At 41.0% G+C, this 17,252-nt stretch overlaps 1 protein-coding gene across 3 annotated transcripts; it reads left to right on the top strand.

Moving 5' to 3' along the window:
- The first annotated feature begins 110 nt into the window (after positions 1-110).
- SNRPD1 (small nuclear ribonucleoprotein D1 polypeptide) lies at positions 111-11,778 on the top strand. 3 transcript variants are annotated; one of them, XM_043443888.1, is made up of 5 exons: positions 111-249; positions 7,453-7,529; positions 9,031-9,222; positions 11,359-11,463; positions 11,634-11,778. In XM_043443888.1, exons 2-4 carry the CDS (start codon positions 7,460-7,462, stop codon positions 11,433-11,435), a joined length of 339 nt encoding a protein of 112 aa, XP_043299823.1. In that variant the 5' UTR covers positions 111-249; positions 7,453-7,459; the 3' UTR covers positions 11,436-11,463; positions 11,634-11,778. The 3 variants fall into 3 exon arrangements, with proteins under 3 accessions (XP_043299823.1, XP_043299821.1, XP_043299822.1); XM_043443886.1 differs by lacking the exon at positions 111-249 and adding an exon at positions 3,989-4,147; XM_043443887.1 differs by lacking the exon at positions 111-249 and adding an exon at positions 3,989-4,147 and having other exon boundaries at positions 11,618-11,778.
- The last annotated feature ends 5,474 nt before the right edge of the window (positions 11,779-17,252 follow it).

Here is a 17,252-nt window from a genome sequence, read left to right as displayed (position 1 = left end):
CGTGTCACGCCGTTTTTCACCCCTGCCGGGACGGCGGGGCGTCTGGGAGAGGCGAACCCGCGTCCGGCCGCAGCGCAGGCGCGGTGGGAGGCCTCGCGTGCGCGCCTCCACGGGTGGGCGCCTTGTACCCCAAGCAGCGGCCGCTTCCCTTCTTTCCCCCCGGTCGTCTCGGAATAAAGCCACCCACGCCCCCAGCGGTGGAGGTTTGTCTTGAAGATCCGTCGCCAGCCGTTCTTCTGTTGGTTGCAGGTACCGCTCTCGGCGACTTCCAGTTCAGATACCTCTCATCCTCCACACGGGCCAATGTACAGAAAAGGGGAGGCGATTGATCCGTTCTCCCTCCTTCCCGGCATTGCACTCCAGCATCTCCCCAAAATGCAGGGCTTCAGCATCTCCTTGCACACTTTCCTCCTTGGGCATCAGAGCACAAGAGTCGACAAGAAATTGGAAGTTTCACCAAATTTAGTCACGGCGTGTGTTGAGACAAAGCTTTGGCTCTTAGAAGCCTCCAAAGATTGAATCCAGGATCCTAGGATTCTTGATTCTACACTGCTTTTGAACACGCCCTCTGTGCTTCTCTTTGCTTATTTGTAGGACTGTGAGCATGGGTAAATGAGTCCTCTTGCCTTTGAGAATCTGAAGAGGTGATCATAAGTGGATTCTCCCTATGTTTCTTACTGCCCTCCTTTTTTGAAGCCAAGTCCACCCCAAAATACCCTCTTAAGTTGGTGAAGCCTGATTTTTTTTCATCATCTTCCATAAAACTTTATAGAGCTGCCTGTCAGTTTAGTCTGGAGAGGTGCTATGGTTTAAAAACCAAAACGAGAGGTCTTGGTGGGTGAGGCCATTGGCCACATCACCATATCTTGTGATAATTGGCAAAAACCTGTCTGCCACCCCTCACCCCCACATCCTCAATCCTTGACACATTCATTTGTCCCTTGATCAACACAAGTTTAAACACACCCATTTATATGGGGATTTTTTTTTTCAGTAGTAAATACTAAACAGTCTTCATCAATTGATTGTTGGGAGTTTGTAGGATCCAGGATATCGATGGGCAACTGTAAATTAGGCATGGATTTTCCACTTAGCAGAGGGTCTGTGCCCCTAATCCAGGGAGTAGACTGCCAACCTGATTAAAGCTGGTTATCTACTACTGATAAAATATCTGACTTATTAATACATTTACCTGCACCTTTAGATTGTCAAGACAATTGGTGGAATTTTGTGTGTAAACCATTTTATTTGTAATAACTCATTCTGACATACACACCTACATAAACTATATTTATAAGTTTCCATTCCCCCAAAATAGGCCTTTTTTTTATTAGTTGGAGGCTAATTACTTCACAACATTTCAGTGGGTTTTGTCATACATTGACATGAATCAGCCATGGAGTTACACGTATTCCCCATCCTGATCCCCCCTCCCACCTCCCTCTCCACCCGATTCCTCTGGGTCTTCCCAGTGCACCAGGCCTGACCACTTGTCTCATGCATCCCACCTGGGCTGGTGATCTGTTTCACCATAGATAATATACATGCTGTTCTTTCGAAACATCCCACCCTCACCTTCTCCCACAGAGTTCAAAAGTCTGTTCTGTACTTCTGTGTCTCTTTTTCTGTTTTGCATATAGGGTATCATTACCATCTTTCTAAATTCCATATATATGTGTTAGTATGCTGTAATGTTCTTTATCTTTCTGGCTTACTTCACTCTGTATAATGGGCTCCAGTTTCTTCCATCTCATTAGAACTGATTCAAATGAATTCTTTTTAACAGCTGAGTAATATTCCATGGTATATATGTACCACAGCTTCCTTATCCATTTGTCTGCTGATGGGCATCTAGGTTGCTTCCAGGTCCTGGCTAAAATAGGCCTTTGTTTTTTAAAAAAGATGTTTATTTGGCCACACTGGGTCTTAGTTGCAGCATGTGAGATCTTTTTGCTGCTGCACGGGAGGTCTAGTTCCCTGAGCCTTGCATTACGAGCATGGAGCTCCTTAACCACTGAACCACCAGGGAATTTCCAGAGCCTCTGCTTCTGAGTTCTCTATTCACTGTATTTGTATTGACCACAGTCAGGAACATGGGAATCCTTACAAAGGTTACACCGTATAAAATCATGTGTATTTATTTTTGATACATAAGGAATTCATTGTTATTGTTTAGTTGCTAAGTTGTGTCCACTTCTTTTGCAACCCCATGGACTGTAGCCTGCTAGTCTAATTTTGCCCCTATCAAATTGTCCATAAAAAGATTGGTGACAGTTAGTGTTGGTGAAGATTTGCATAAGTGAATTTGGTGGGGGTTTGCATGCTACTAATTGATGCTTTTGAACTGTGGTGTTGGAGAAGACTCTTCAGAGTCCCTTGGACTGCAAGGAGATCCAACCAGTCCATCCTAAAGGAGATCAGTCCTGGGTGTTCATTGGAAGGACTGATGCTGAAGCTGAAACTCCAATACTTTGGCCACCTCATGCGAAGAGTTGACTCATTGGAAAAGACCCTGATGCTGGGAGGGATTGGGGGCAGGAGGAGAAGGGGACGACAGAGGATGAGATGACTGGATGGCATCACCGACTTGATGGACATGAGTTTGAGTAAACTCCGGGAGTTTGTGATGGACAGGGAGGCCTGGCGTGCTGGGATTCACGGGGTCGCAAAGAGTCGGACACGACTGACTGACTGAACTGAATGTTTAGTTGCTAAGTCATGTCTGACTCTTGCATCCAAAAGACTGTAGCCTGCCAGGCTCCTCTGTTCATGGGGTTTCCCAGGCAAGAATACTGGAGTGGGTTGCCATTTCCTTCTCCAGGGGATCTTCCCGACTCAGGGATAGAACCAGAGCCTCCTGCACTGGCAGATGAATTCTTTACCACTGAGCCACTAGGGAAGCCCTTATCATTAAGACATCTGCCTCTAAAAATTAATAATGGAACAGTTGAAAAAAAAAAAAATAATGGAACAGTTGTATTGCCCTGCTGGTTGCATTCTCATTTCCTTATTCTTTTCTTTCTCATGGCTAATCTAAATACTTGTAATATACAAAACCTCAGCTAACTCCAAGAAGACAGAGGAGTCTCATTTTCAGACTGACCCTCCAGCTAGCAGCAAATAAAAGCTTTTTCTTTGCTGCTCCATTCTTGCTGACTTTATTTCAGGACTCTTGATGGTTTTATACTATGAGAGAGTAAAAATTCTTTAAAAATTTCAAGCTAGAAAATAAAAATGATGGCCATTTGGTCCACATTGAATCGCCAGGAGATTATTAGGAGCTGTTGGGAAGACAGGGGGATAGATGTTGAGAAGGTAGCACACATAAGTCCATTACAGTCTTGCTACTCAAATTGAGATCCATGGACTAGGGGCATCTTCATCAACTGAAGGCTTGTTAGAAGTGCAGAATTTCAGACCCCATGCTGACAGAATCAGAATTTCATTCTAATATTTCCTCCAAACGACATTGATGTTTGATGAGCAATACCTCACAATATTCAAGAATTCTGATGACCAGGGATGAAGTCCAAGCTGGCGATACAAATTAAAGCCCTAGTTTTGGAGATCACCTGGACTAAAGGAGAAAGTATCCATTAGAGAAGCGTAACATGATCTCTAGATCTCTGGGCACCTTTTGAGGTTTGTGACCATAATTTAAAGTAAAAATAATCAGTTAAATTGTGTGATTTTCTTCAGGCACATAATGTTGAGGTTCCTGCTGTTGGAGCAGAATTAGCATAATCCTCTGGACTTCTCCCAGAACTAACTTTCATTAACGAGTACATCTGGTGCTGCATACTACGCGGAGCCCTGCCCTGCCGGTTAAGGGGATGTAATCTCCTCAAATCTCCTTCACACAGAAAGTCTCTTCCTAAACCCGCCCTAAACACCCTCAGCAGTTGCTAGGCACACCTCCAACCGCCAGGGGCCGCAGTGGCGCTTCACGCAGCCGGAAGGGAGAGTAGCCCAAGCGCAGCCGCGGCGTTTCCGCCGCGCGTCCCTGCGCTCGGCGCGGTCTCTACGTCGGAGCCCAGAGAGTAAGTGTTTCCGGCCATTCATACGCCCGACCTCGGCTGTCGGTGGTTGGATTTTGTGTACTATCGGGCCGAAAGGGTGACGGCACCGCTAGGATGAAGCTCGTGAGGTGAGGAGGTGACCGAGCTGAGTGGGGGCTGGGAGGGGCCCATTTGGGCCCGGAGCGGGAGGCCGGGCTGCTCCCGATGCAGGAGGCGCGAAAGCCGCGTGCGTGCGCGGCCTGCCAACGGCCTCCGGCAGCCGCCGCTCCCGCCGGGTCTGGCCCGCGCCGCTGTAGGCGCTCGGGCCTGGGCTTCAGACTGCCTCGTGGCGGGGTCCTGCCTGTCTTCCTAGAGGTGGAAATAAAGACCGTACCGGGTGTTCCCACCTAGAGTCGTAGAGGCCTTAGAGGTGCAGCGCCAGGCTCCCAAGCGCTTAACTCTCGGTGAAAGTCGATAGACTTTGATTGGCGTCGAACTTGTGCTCTAGTCTGGGTTACTTTTCTGCCTTGTCTCAGCATGCAGAGCCGGCAAAAGAGTACTTAGAAGCTGCAGAGGTTTATCAAGAAGTAATAAAACCCAATTCCGAAATGTTTCAAGTCAGGGATGGACTGTTTTGATTTCGTAAGTTTTCTTGGTGTGTTTTTTTTTTCCCCCTTGGTGTGTTTTTTCCCCTCTTGTTACTCCCTAGATTTTACGTTATACAGTCAGCATTTATTTCCCTGTAGAATAAGCTTTTGATTTAGGAAGAATCTCCCAACATGGGACAGAATCTCTTTGCTGTATTTTTTGACTAATTACACAGATACTGGAGATTTCTTCTGGTTTGTATCTGTGTTTAAATTTGGCGGGTTAGTTTTGCATACTGAAGACGTACTTATTGATTGAAGTAATTCATTCTGTACTCCCTGCAAATAGATTGGGTTTGGTGGTTTTGCTTGAGACTGAGAGGTGGAACATAGAGGTTTCTGATAACTAAGTTTATGTCTTAGCAGACAGTTATGAACTAAATTAGCTAGTTTCCTGTCTGTTCAGTCAAGGATTGTCAGCGTCGACTAGTTTTTGGCCACCTGTTACACTGTACGTTCATAATGGATTATTTTCTTTTTTTTTTTTCCAAGGCAGGGTCCCTACCTTGTTGAAGTTTTATGTTTTGTGGTGAAGGCAGACAAGTAGATAGTTTCTAGTACATTTGAAATAACATATAAAATGCTCATTGTTATATTCAGGGTGGCATTTTAGAGAGAGCATTTAAGGTCTACTTTTTGTATATTGTTTTCCTTCCAGTTATATTGAGATATAACTGGTGTGTGGTCAATAGCTGCCAACCTGAATCTACAGTTAAGTTTTATGTAATACTCTTTGAAATCAATTTGTCTCATTTAAAGATAGTCCGTGTTGTGACAGAATAGTCCTATAAATTTTAATGGAGGTACTGAATCCTATTCCATGTCTTAGACTATAGGAACAAAATTTCTAATACCTGAAGAATGTATTTTGCCCCAGGAAAAATGGTAGTTTGTCTTGAGTGGTTTGCAGATTTGGTTGACTTCTTTCAGTATCTCAGTTGGTGACACTATTATTATTTTACTGTCACCCTGGTCACAAACCTGGGAGTCATCCATGACTTATTCCTCTTGATGATCCTAATAATCTGACAAAATTGCCAGGTTTTGGCAGATTTAAGTACCTAATAAGTATCTTTCACTATTCTGTTCTCTTTGATTTTTTTTAATTTAATAGTGTGGGTTTGGATGCCATTTCATTGGTATACTGAAGGATCCCATTCTACCTGAATATTTAAGTATTATCTGAGTATCTGAATTTTAGTAAGCAGAAGGAATTCAGATAGTGAAGGATTTATCAAAAAAATTTAATTTGTTTGGTTCCTGGCTTGAATGGTAGTGTTTATTTCTCCTGCCCTCCTTAAACCCTCCCTGCCACACCTGTCACACCACTAAGCTGTTCAGACTTCCTTTTTTCCCACCCACTTTTTTTAATCTCACTTCTTAAAAGGTAAATGTCTCATACAATGAAATGTAGCATGCGTTTCCCAATTTTGAAAAACGTATACACCTGTGAAATCCACACCCCTGTCTGGCTAATGAACTTCTGGTCTCTCATCTGTTTCATTGGTTGGTTTGTTGTTTCTGTTTCTCAGCTGTGTAAACTTTAATCTCTATATTCTCTAGAAGACACCTACTTTGTCATCTAATGTGATGCTCCACTCCATTGATGAAAACCCTTCAGTTATTCTTGTAGGAGAATTCTTTAACAGAGCTTGGACATTCCCTGAAAGGCAGCTCTTCTCTACTCATTTTCTTAGACTTAATATTCCAGCAGTAATACCTATAGTTTCTGTGTATATCGCGCTGTTTCTTACTATATCTTTGCTTGTATCTCTCTTGCTGCATATATTACCAACCTTTCAGACTTCTTACTAGAAGTCCACTAAGATCTGATTACTTCTTACTCATGCTACAGTATATTCATGATAAAAACCTGTACGTATCTCCATTGTGCTTTAAATTTATGTAGTTACTTAAAAAAAAAAAAATTTATGTGTCTCTTCTTCCTCCTAGAGTTTGAACTCCTTGGAGGCTTAGTCTTGCTCACTTTTAACACTCATTACTAAGCACAGGGAGTACCAGGTAATATAGAATGGCACATATTATTTATCAAAGAAATATTCTTGGATTGGATAAAATGTATTCGGATTCAGTTCATTAAGAGAGACTTTTTTCCTTGACAGCAAATATGGAAAGGGAAGGGATTTAGCACATGGGTTTTTCTTTATGTGAGAGTAGGTTTGAGACTTGCTTTTATACAAGATCAAGTAGTTTCCGCTTTTTTGATGGCTATCATTGTCACTTAAAAAGTTGCATTTTTAAGGCTGACTTGCCTTTAATCATGGAAACATTTTGGCCAACTGTTAGTGCTTGTTACAATCCAGGATTAGATATAAAGCTCCTGATCCTCCCACTCAAATAGACTAGGTGTGGGGACATAGGGAATCCTCTAGTTTTTGGAATCCTGCAGTTGTGATTGATGCTGTGGTAGGGTATACAGAGTACATACTATACTATAGACCAGAAATTTTGAATATGAGTTGCATATTAGATCATACTGTAGGATTATTGTTCACTTTCCTAGACGTGGTTGTGAATTTGTGAACTCTTCAACTTCCTCTGCAATGTTTCATAATAAGTTGGAGAAGAGAATAGATAAAATGAAGAATGGATGACTATTCAGTAAAGGTTATTGAGGCACCTTTCTATACAACTAGGGAAATTATAATGCACACTGTTAAGGGGAATGGGTGCAGACAGCATCCAGAGCACGTTTTCTACATCTAGAAATTCCACTTTGATTTCATAAACATGTTTTTGGAGTAGTAAAAGTAAAAACTTACTGTTTATTCTTAATGTCTTTATAGATTTTTGATGAAATTGAGTCACGAAACTGTAACCATTGAATTAAAGAATGGAACACAGGTCCATGGAACAATCACAGGTATGGAGGTTGTAACACTTTTTTCCCCCTGTCTCTTTGACCTGCAGGCCAGAATTCTTTATTTGGTTAATAACGTTTTATATAGTACAGATTTCATTCCTTTTGTCTGGAGTATCACATGCACCTTCTTACATATGTCTCCCCTTAAGCTCTTGTGCTAAGACCAGACTGGATTCAGGTTATTCTATATGTAACCACTGTTTTCTTGATTTATGCCTTTTCCACTTTTGCCTGTATGTGCCCTCTAGAGTGTTACATCTTCTAAAACACATATTACTTTTATTAGAATTTTGTGTCCCCTGTTCAATGGTAAATTAAAGTCTTTGAAGATAGAGGACAGGGTTTCCATATCTGATTATCTTGGGTAAAACATATGTGGGAAATGGGGAGGGGGTGATAAGGAATCATAATTTTACCTAAGCATAACATTTTTGAATATTTTCTTTGTCTATTTTTCTTAGATGTCTCTTTGCTTTAGTGATATAAGATGTATGATATGTAGTTTTATATTTAAAGCCACTATGATTCTTCACTAATAATAGATGTTACACCCCTCCACCCCTACCAAAGGGCAGATTTTTAAAAGAACTGATGAAAGAACATGCTATCTTGGCAGATGGCCCCATTCTACTCGCTGAAATATTTACATAACTGGTGATTTTTGTGGGTTTGCTAGAACTTTGCAACACCAATGCTGTGAGAGGAGATCCATGTAGTATAAGGTTTTGATACAGACTGATTGTATCTAAGGAAGTATAATTTCGCTGTTAAAATTCTGTGATTTTAAACAATGATTTAGTCTGCTCTAGCTCAGTTAATAAAGTATCCGCCAGCAGTGCAGGAGACCCTGGTTTGATTCCTGGGTTGGGAAGATCTGCTGGAGAAGGGATAGGCTACCCACTCCAGGATTCTTGGGCTTCCCTTGTGGCTCAGCTGGTAAAGAATCCGGGTTTGATCTCTGGGTAGGGAATACACCCTGGAGAAGGGAAAGGCTACCTACTCCAGTGTTCTGGCCTGGAGAAACATGAACTGTATAGTCCGTGGAGTTTCAGGGTCTGACGGGCCTGAGCGACTTTCACTTTCACTTCTGGGCTTTGTGCTGCATGTTGTGGAGGAGGCCTAGTGTTCTTCCTGGGTTTTACAAATTCAAGATACAATGATGGAAGACAAAAGTAGTACAATGAAAGATTTGCCTCACAGATAGTAGGCACTTAATAAATTTTAGTAAATTGGGGGAGCAAACTCTAGTAAAAATCCAGTTCTCTCCCCCCACTGACAACCACTGTTAGGTTTTTTATATCCTGGCTATATACTTCAGCTCTCACAGTAGGGATAATCGTACCATTCACCAGAGGGGCATTGAGGAGTAAACTAAAATGCCTTAGCCTAACGTTCTTGGAACAGAGAGCTCGTAAATCTGATATGGTACCAACTGTGGCCTAATAGATAAATTGGTTGCCTTGCTTTTTATGCTAATAGTTGCCCTCTTTTTTCCCTCCAGGTGTAGATGTCAGTATGAATACGCATCTTAAAGCAGTGAAAATGACCCTGAAGAACAGAGAGCCAGTACAGCTGGAGACACTGAGTATCCGAGGAAATAACATCCGGTATTTCATTCTGCCAGACAGCTTACCTCTGGACACCCTGCTCGTGGATGTGGAACCGAAGGTGAAGTCTAAGAAAAGGGAAGCTGGTAAGTTTGAAGGATTATAAACATTTTTGTGTATGGTATATTTATACCCTAATCCATTTTTCAAAATATGTTTAATCTGCAAACAACACAGGTTGGTTGGTTCTTTTCATTGCCTGTACTCGCTGTGAGTACACCCGGTGTTTCTTAGGTTCCTGGTATTGCTGTTCAGAAGACCAGTGCTGCTCGTTCTTACCTGCTGGTCCTTTGCGCACGGCCCGGTCCCCCATTCCTTGCACACTTCGGAACATTTGGGGATGAACCCTTCATTCCTGCTATTCTGAAATGTCTTAATGACTTAGCCTTTTGTCCATTTCAGTGTTCTGGGTACTTGGCAGACCCTTCAGTATGGATATTCTTGTGTTTTAGAGCTAAGAAATTTACTTGTGTACCTTTGATAAATTTCTTCTGTTTTGCTTATTCTGGTCTTTCTTCCTTGAATTCTTAATAATTGAGTTTTCTGACTGACTCCTTCTGAGTCTTTTCTCTTAGTTTTCTCTCTTTTATTCTGAACTTGGTGGTGTTGTCTCTGGTTTCTCTTCGTATTTAATTTCTTAATATGCTCTTTATGTTGAAGGCTTTACTGTAGTATATCTTGCACTTTGGCATCCATTTTTTCAGAAGGACCCTGAAAAGAATTTCTGGGAAGGGAGGCTGAACTCCTTAGCTGGTGGATTCAAAATAAATTTGCTTCTTCACCAAGGCGACCCAAAATTTTAGGATCTGGAAATCTTTTCTGGAGCTGGTTTCCTCAGAAACAGATTCTAGTCAGATGGGAGACATGTCTGGCAACCAGCATCGTAGGAGCAGGACAGGAGAAAGGGACTGGTACTGAACTTAACCACAATGATTTTGAGACTTTTCCTCCCACCCACAGTAAGAAATACACTTTTTGCATCATGACCTCTTCATTCAAAGTTTCACAAAGAACTGTTTAGTCTTTGTTAGAACAGTTTAATACGTGCAGATGCCCTTAAGTTTCCTGTCCTCTTCTCTTCCAGTTAAAAAAAAAGTTCAGGTTGTACCACGTAGCTCGAAAAACACTGACTTGATCCCTCTCTTCTCTCTGGCGCTATGACTTTTGCTGCCATCCACTTTGCAACTGTTTTCAAATCCAAACCCTTTTTGCTTCAAGGTCTTTCGGTTAATTTTATCTTTTCTTTCCTACCTAGCTGTCGGGGAAATAAGCATTATCTTTGCAGGATGGGAAGAGGACTAGCCAGCCTACTGCTACGTAAGGGTTGTCCGCCTTTACCTCTATGTTTTCAGCCTCCTGCCTCATCTTACCCCTGGCTTCCAAGGTCCTAGGTCTTTTTGAGGTTATTCTTCCTTTACTAAACATTTGTTGTTCTCAGTTGGTTTTCTGACTTAGAAATTTGTTGAAATTTTTAAACTACTGTGTTTTTTCTGTGCCCTCCCTTCATGGATATTTGCCATTTTTCTTCCTTTTCTATCATAAATAGTACCTCAAAGCAAATCGGAGATAAGTGTGGTTAATCTGCCTTGCTTAAAGAGACATGGTAGATTTACTCTATTGCTTTGAATGATAAGACTCGGAATGATGAGTAGAAATGTCAGGGTTTTAAAAATATTCATAGATAACTGAAAATAGGAAGTTTAGAGCTAGGATGACTAGGTTAACATGGATATTGTTACTGGATTAAACTACTAGATTATGGTTGGATCAGATGATTTAAGATTCGGAAAAATCATGAGGTTGTTGTTTGATGCAGTGTATCTTAAACTTTCTTGACATGAATTAACTTACTTGGATGCTCTTCAGTAACAAAACTGGCACATAGTGTTTGTGTTCTGTTCCTTTAGTACGAAATCTCTTTCATCTTACGTGAAGTTCAGATCATTTGTGTTTCATTTTGTGGTGAATTTGCAGCATGATACAAAGAAAATATTTTAAACCTTGATGAATTTCTCAATAAATAAAGTCAAATGAAACAAATATTAAGGTATTAGGCCAGTAGTTTTTGGTTCCGTATGATAAAGTATCGGAAGAGGTGACTCTGAGGTTACATTTGAGAGAAGCTGAGTCAAAGTTTTCTTTACTGTCGGTGCTGTTGGTGGTGTCCAGGTCACGTCAGCTTAGAAGAGAATTTACTTTACCTTGTTTTTCTCTTCCCTCAGTTGCAGGAAGAGGCCGAGGCCGAGGAAGAGGACGTGGCCGAGGCCGAGGCAGAGGAAGAGGGGGTCCTAGGCGATAATGTCTCTCAAGACTACTATTTCAAAGTAGTAAGTATTACGGTGTATTTTTTGGTACAAGTTTCATTTATGGCAGCCAAGGAAGAGGACGTGGCCAAGGCAGAGAAAGAGGGAGTCCTAAGTGATAATGTCTTTCACGATTACTGTTTCAGAATGATAAGAATTACGGGAATTTTTTGTCCTGGTTTTGTTTATGGCAGGAGGGGAAGGAAGACTAATCCATGACAGAGGAAGACTGTGGCTGTGGCAGAGGAGTTGGAGGTCCTAAGCGATAATGTACCTGGAGCTTTTTTGTACAGGCTTTGTTTGTTTGTAGCAGTTTTTAATAAACATAGATGTAACACATTTGTCTGTTGACTATATCATATTAAGTTTTTAAAGTTCATGTGTATATACTTGATATCAGCACAGTAAGAGCCAAGCATTACTGCTAGGTAGTCCCACAGTAATTTAGTCTTAGATCAGGCTTTTAATTTTTTGAACTAAAATATTTCTTTTATGAATGTATATAGAATATATACCTTTTTATTTCACATGCACTGGCGTGTTTTATTGTTTTACCTTGATTCCATTCCGTGGAACCTTCCTACAAGTGAAATAAGTCCTTTTTGATACTTCAGAAACTGAGGTCCTGTGGAATGAGGTCTAAAATCGATTCTCCTTTTCCTGAGTTTTGGTCCATGGAGACGTAGTTTCTTAGTAAAAGTTGATGCTCATCTTCTAATTCGGGAGTCGTTGATTTGTTGTCATTGTTAGTGGGGGTTTTTTTGGGGGGGTTGCCAGACAATGTGTGGGATCCTAGTTCCCCAATCAGGGATCAAACCCATGTCCATTGTATTTGAAGCACAGAGTCTTAACCACTGGACCATCAGGGAAGTCTCTATTTTACATTCTCTGTGTTGAAACTGTAAACAGTGTTCACTAGATATCTGTTATGAGCAGTGTTGAAACTTGTAAATGTGTGATGTACCTATCATTGGCTCCTATACCAAATACTTTTATAAGGAGTTCTTTAAGAATGAAAAAAAGGCAACTGACTTATTTGCCAGCATAACTGGACTCTTTCCTATCATTAATAAGGATTTATTGAATTGTTTTAATAGATTAGATTTAGAGAAAAATGTTTTAGTCGCTATGTGACTCCTGTGCCAGACCTGTGGACTGTAGTCCACCAGGCTTCTCTCTCCATGGGATTTCCCAACAAGAATACTGGACTGGGTTGCCATTTCCTTCTCTAGGGAATTTTTCCAACACAGGGATCAAACCCATGTCTTTTGCATTGGCAGGCGGGTTCTTTACCACTGAGCCATCAGGGAAGCCCTAAAGAACGTACCTCTCAGTACAGAGTTTTCTTATAAAGCTAGTTTACTGCTGTCTGTTTACATACTAAGACAAAAACCTGACCGAGGATTGGAGAGAACTAGATTCTGTATTTTGATTTAATCATGTATGTGGGTTTGTTTATTTAACAAGAAAGAGATATTCTGCAAAGATTGTTACCAAACAAGGAGATTTAGGCCTTCTGGGAGGTTAGGTAAATTGAGATAGCCACAGCATTTGTGTGTGGCATGTGTGTATGTGTGCTCATTCTTTTCCATCCTCTGTTTTTGTTCCTGTTAATTGAATGCAAGCAGAAGGCAAAGGGACCCAGTGTTCCTCAAGGTGGGGAGATTTGAAGGGGACAAACGGTAAAGCACAAGTTGTGAATAAACATAAGATGACTCCAGACCTCATGGTACTAACAGGCCGAAAGGAAAACATATATACAATTGCAAATTGTGAATACTCTGATAATACTTTGTATTATCTTGTCTGTTTTAAAAGCTGTGGAAGCTCTTTTCAAATGCCAATAACAAAAAAATGTTTTAACTGTGTCTTTTTATTTTTTAATTTTTTTGGCTTAGCCACATGACACGCAGGGTCTTAGTTTCCTGACCAGGGAGTCAAAACGGTGCCCTCTGCAGTGGAAGTGTGGGGTCCTAACCACGGGACCACCTGAGAAGTCCCTTAACTGTGTCTTATTTTGTGAATTTTAATGTTTCAAAGTTTGTAGTGTGAAACCAGTCTGGGAACACAGATTAAATGTAAGGCTAAACCTAGTGGGTACTGGATTGAATTTGTCAACTTTAATAATAGCCAGTTATTTTATCAGCACAAGTGACTTTGAGAATAGCCAGAGAATTGCAGTTTGACAGTGCAAACTGTGGCAGACCACAGGCAAATCCAGAGAACCAGGAAGCGGGCCTTGGTTTTTTTATAGGGCATGGGGGAAGGAGGCAGGGAGGCCTTGGGAGGGGCAATAATAAGCAGAGTCTTTTGCAGGAAAAGGCCTCTCATTGGTTGGGTAACTACAGTTTCTGATTGGCTGGGCTCCCCAGGGGACAACAGATGGTTTCATCTCCAGATGTTTGAAGTAACTGGGTTCAAGCAAAGCTGGCCTGTTGGACCTCAGAACTTTGCTCATTGTCCTACTCCCTTTGGTTTTCAAGGGCAGGCTTCACCAGGCATGTGGTATTACGAAAAGGATTGCCTTCTGTTTTTATGTTTTGGAGTGGGTTTTTTTCCTTTTGGCTGCACTACTTGGTTTGTGAGTTCTTAATTCCCCAACCAGGGATCAAACCCAAGCCATCAACAGTGCAAGCACAGAGCACTAACCACTGGACAGCTGGGGAATTCCCAATTTGATATCTTTTAAAGCTTAAGATTTTGTGAAATTTGGGGGTTTGTTTAAAGAAATTAATGAGTTTAGGTAGAAAACTGTAAGTGAGCTAATAGAAAAATTATATTTCACAGCATGTTTTGTTTCACTACAACTAGATTGGTTAAGCAAGGATGGTTTAGTATTTTGAAATGTAATAATCTGTTTAGTAGTCAAAATTCACATGGTCTTCCATAATATCAGAATAACATTTAACACAATTGTCATTCCTAAAAACCTAAAATGGACTTTGCTTATCATGTTGAGGAAGAATTTTCTATCTTTAACCAACAACAGTCATTTCTAGAGACATGCCAAGTAAAACAAAAGAATATGTCTAATATTGGTCTCTATTTAATGTGAAAATTCTTGTGGATTCACAAAATGAGAGGTGTACTTTTGAGAAGGAAGAGAAATTTTGCATTTTTAAAAAATTTTCTGTGCAGGACCATGGTAGTGTTCCATTTATCTGAATCAGTCTTTCCCCTAAGTAAAAGTTTTAAAGTTCTGTGTATTTCCTATATTTTGAGTAAGATTAGTATATAATATGAGATTTAGTTTACAAAGGGCTTCCCTGGTGGCTCAGTATAGAATCTGTCTGCAGTGCAGGAGACCCAGGTTCAATCCCTAGAGAAGGAAATAGCAACCTTCTTCAGCATTCTTGACTGGGAAATTCCATGGACAGAGGAGCCTGACGGGCTCCATACAGTCCATGGGGTCGCAAAAGAGTCAGACACAACTTGGTGACTAAACAACAACAAAGAAGCCAGAATAAAATATTCAAAGGCAAGTGACAAGAAGTTCCAAGACGGGGGCCTCGGTTTTGTGTCTGGGCCCGTGGGCAGGTTAATGTTCCCTTGGCTGCTGCTTTTGCCCAATAAGAGCCTCTGCGTCACAGACTGATCTACAGCTTGCACAATCTGAATGTGTATTTCATTCTGTAGTTTTAAGATTTGAGCTGGGGTCTCACATTTGTTTTGTTTTTTTTTCACATTTGTTTTTATTGGGTATTTTCCCCTTAACTGTACACAAATAAAGCTTATGAGAATTGCTTTTTGTTTTTCCTTGCTGGAAATAGCAAACATCACCTGAGGGATTTGGCTTATATGAATCTTAATGCATTTATAGGTGAAAGGGAAGCACTCCTCTTTCTTGGGAAACTGTATTAGTGTTCCCTAAAGAAATGGAACCACTAAAAGATATTTACATATACAAAGAGATGTATTACAATGAATTGGCTCACACAATTACAAAGACTGAGAAAACCGGAAATGATCAGCCTTCTGCAAGCTGGAGACCCAAGAAAGTTCCCATCTGAGCCCGAAGCCTAAGAATCAACGGTGGCAGTCCCAAGTCCTGAGAACTGAGGGAGCTGATGGTTGGAAGTTCCAGTCTGAGGGCGGAAGATGAGTTCATATCAATCAGTCCAGTTCACAGAGCAAACTCTTGTCTTTCTCTACTTTCTTTTGTTCAGACCCTCGACAGATTGGATGGTTCCCACCTGAACTGGACAGGGCAATCTGCCTTACTTAATCCCCCAACTCAAATGCTACTGTCATCCGAAACATCTTCACAGACACACCCAGAAGTAATGTTCAGGCAAATACCCGTGCACGTATAACCCAGTCAATTTGAGCATAAAATCAGCCTCATGAGAACAGGGCTTTACATCTGTCTTATTCTTCTCACTTTTGTATTTATGCCTTTCTGCTAGTCAGTTTCACCTCAAATCCAGTTTCTCGCATTCATTAAGCTGTAGTCTTCCCTTTTGGAGTTATCTTCTGTGTATATTTATACTTCTTTTGGGTAACATTGATACAGTCCATGTGTTGATGTTCTTGTTGGCACACAGCTTAGAAAAACCAAATAGTCTGCTTAGAACATACTGTGCTTCAGTGAGAAGCAGGTTTATTTAAACCAGGATCTTATACTGTGATTTACTTCAGATTTATCTTTCAGTAAGAAATAATGTGCTTAAATTTCCTAATCATATTTTTATAATAGGCTGCCAACCTTTACTCAGTGTTCTCATAAATAACTCTCAGGGAGTGTCCCTGAAAGTGAAAACCTAAAGATTATCTCTCATAGAGGGGTAGGGTATCTCTTCCTCTCTCCATGTTCCTGCTCGAGTCCATAAAATATTGGCCATTGGGATTCCTTGGTGGCTCAGATAGTAAAGAACCCACTTGCAATGCAGGAGTTTGATCCTCCTGCTTTGGGGAGGAATGGGTTGGGAAGATCCCCTGGAGAAGGAAATGGCAATCCACTCCAGTATTCTTGACTGGGAAATCCCATAGACAGAGGAGCCTGGTGGGCTACAGTCCATGGGGTCATAAAAGGTCAGACAGGACTGAGCAACACTTTCATCAGATATTGAGGGTTGAAGAGGCTTGGCCGTTTTGTTTACCTCCCCAAGGAAGACTGTTCTGTTGACATCCCTTAGAGGCATCTTCTAAGAGTTCCTCCACCCTATGACTTCCTCTTCTATTTGTGATCCATGGACTGAGTAAGAGTGCTCTTTATTCCCATAAGCTTGTTCTAAGTGTGCTTCAGCGGAAGAAAAGCATTAATTTTATCTTCCAACCCAAGTTATGTTCTTTAATCTCTCTTAACCACTAATAAAGTAGGTAATCTGAACCTACCCATCTTCTCAGTTTTATTCAAAACCCAAAGATGAGGTATGGTCATCTTTGAAATTTAAAAAATCTGAAATTTTGAAGACCTCAAGTTAAATCGGTTTGGTAGCATACATGGTTAGTCACCAACTCAATATTCACGCTCTCTTCTTACAAGAGCCCAGTTTTCAGGGGAATAGAAATGAGTTGAGCTCTAAAAGCTTTATTTTCTCACTCAATTTGGGCTTATCAGGATCCATTTGGCCTAGTTCTGATTAATGACACGTAAATAGAAATCTCTCACAGGGGTTTTTGAAAAACCATTCTTTTCAGATAAAAAACAGAATCATCTGTCTTGGGTCTTTTATTCTATATCCCTTCCACCTTCTTCCCTGGATAACTGCAGCTAAGGCAGCTATTTTATATAATGAGGAAAAGTCCAAGAGAATTAAAGACCTAGACCTTCACATTCTTAAGGTGTTTAATCAGGGCCACCAACTGTCTTC

This window comes from Cervus canadensis, chromosome 23 (genome assembly GCF_019320065.1).
Source record: "Cervus canadensis isolate Bull #8, Minnesota chromosome 23, ASM1932006v1, whole genome shotgun sequence".
Taxonomy (NCBI): Eukaryota; Metazoa; Chordata; class Mammalia; order Artiodactyla; family Cervidae; genus Cervus; species Cervus canadensis.
The sequence above is the reverse complement of the archived record's forward strand: the minus strand, read 5'-3'. Positions and strand labels throughout refer to the sequence as shown.

Bases quoted from the DNA above. Each gene is read 5' to 3' on its own strand.
- SNRPD1 (XM_043443886.1), top strand. The intron at 7,530-9,030 runs GTATGGAGGTTG...TTTTCCCTCCAG, and splicing joins GGTCCATGGAACAATCACAG to GTGTAGATGTCAGTATGAAT. The intron at 9,223-11,358 runs GTAAGTTTGAAG...CTCTTCCCTCAG, and splicing joins GTCTAAGAAAAGGGAAGCTG to TTGCAGGAAGAGGCCGAGGC.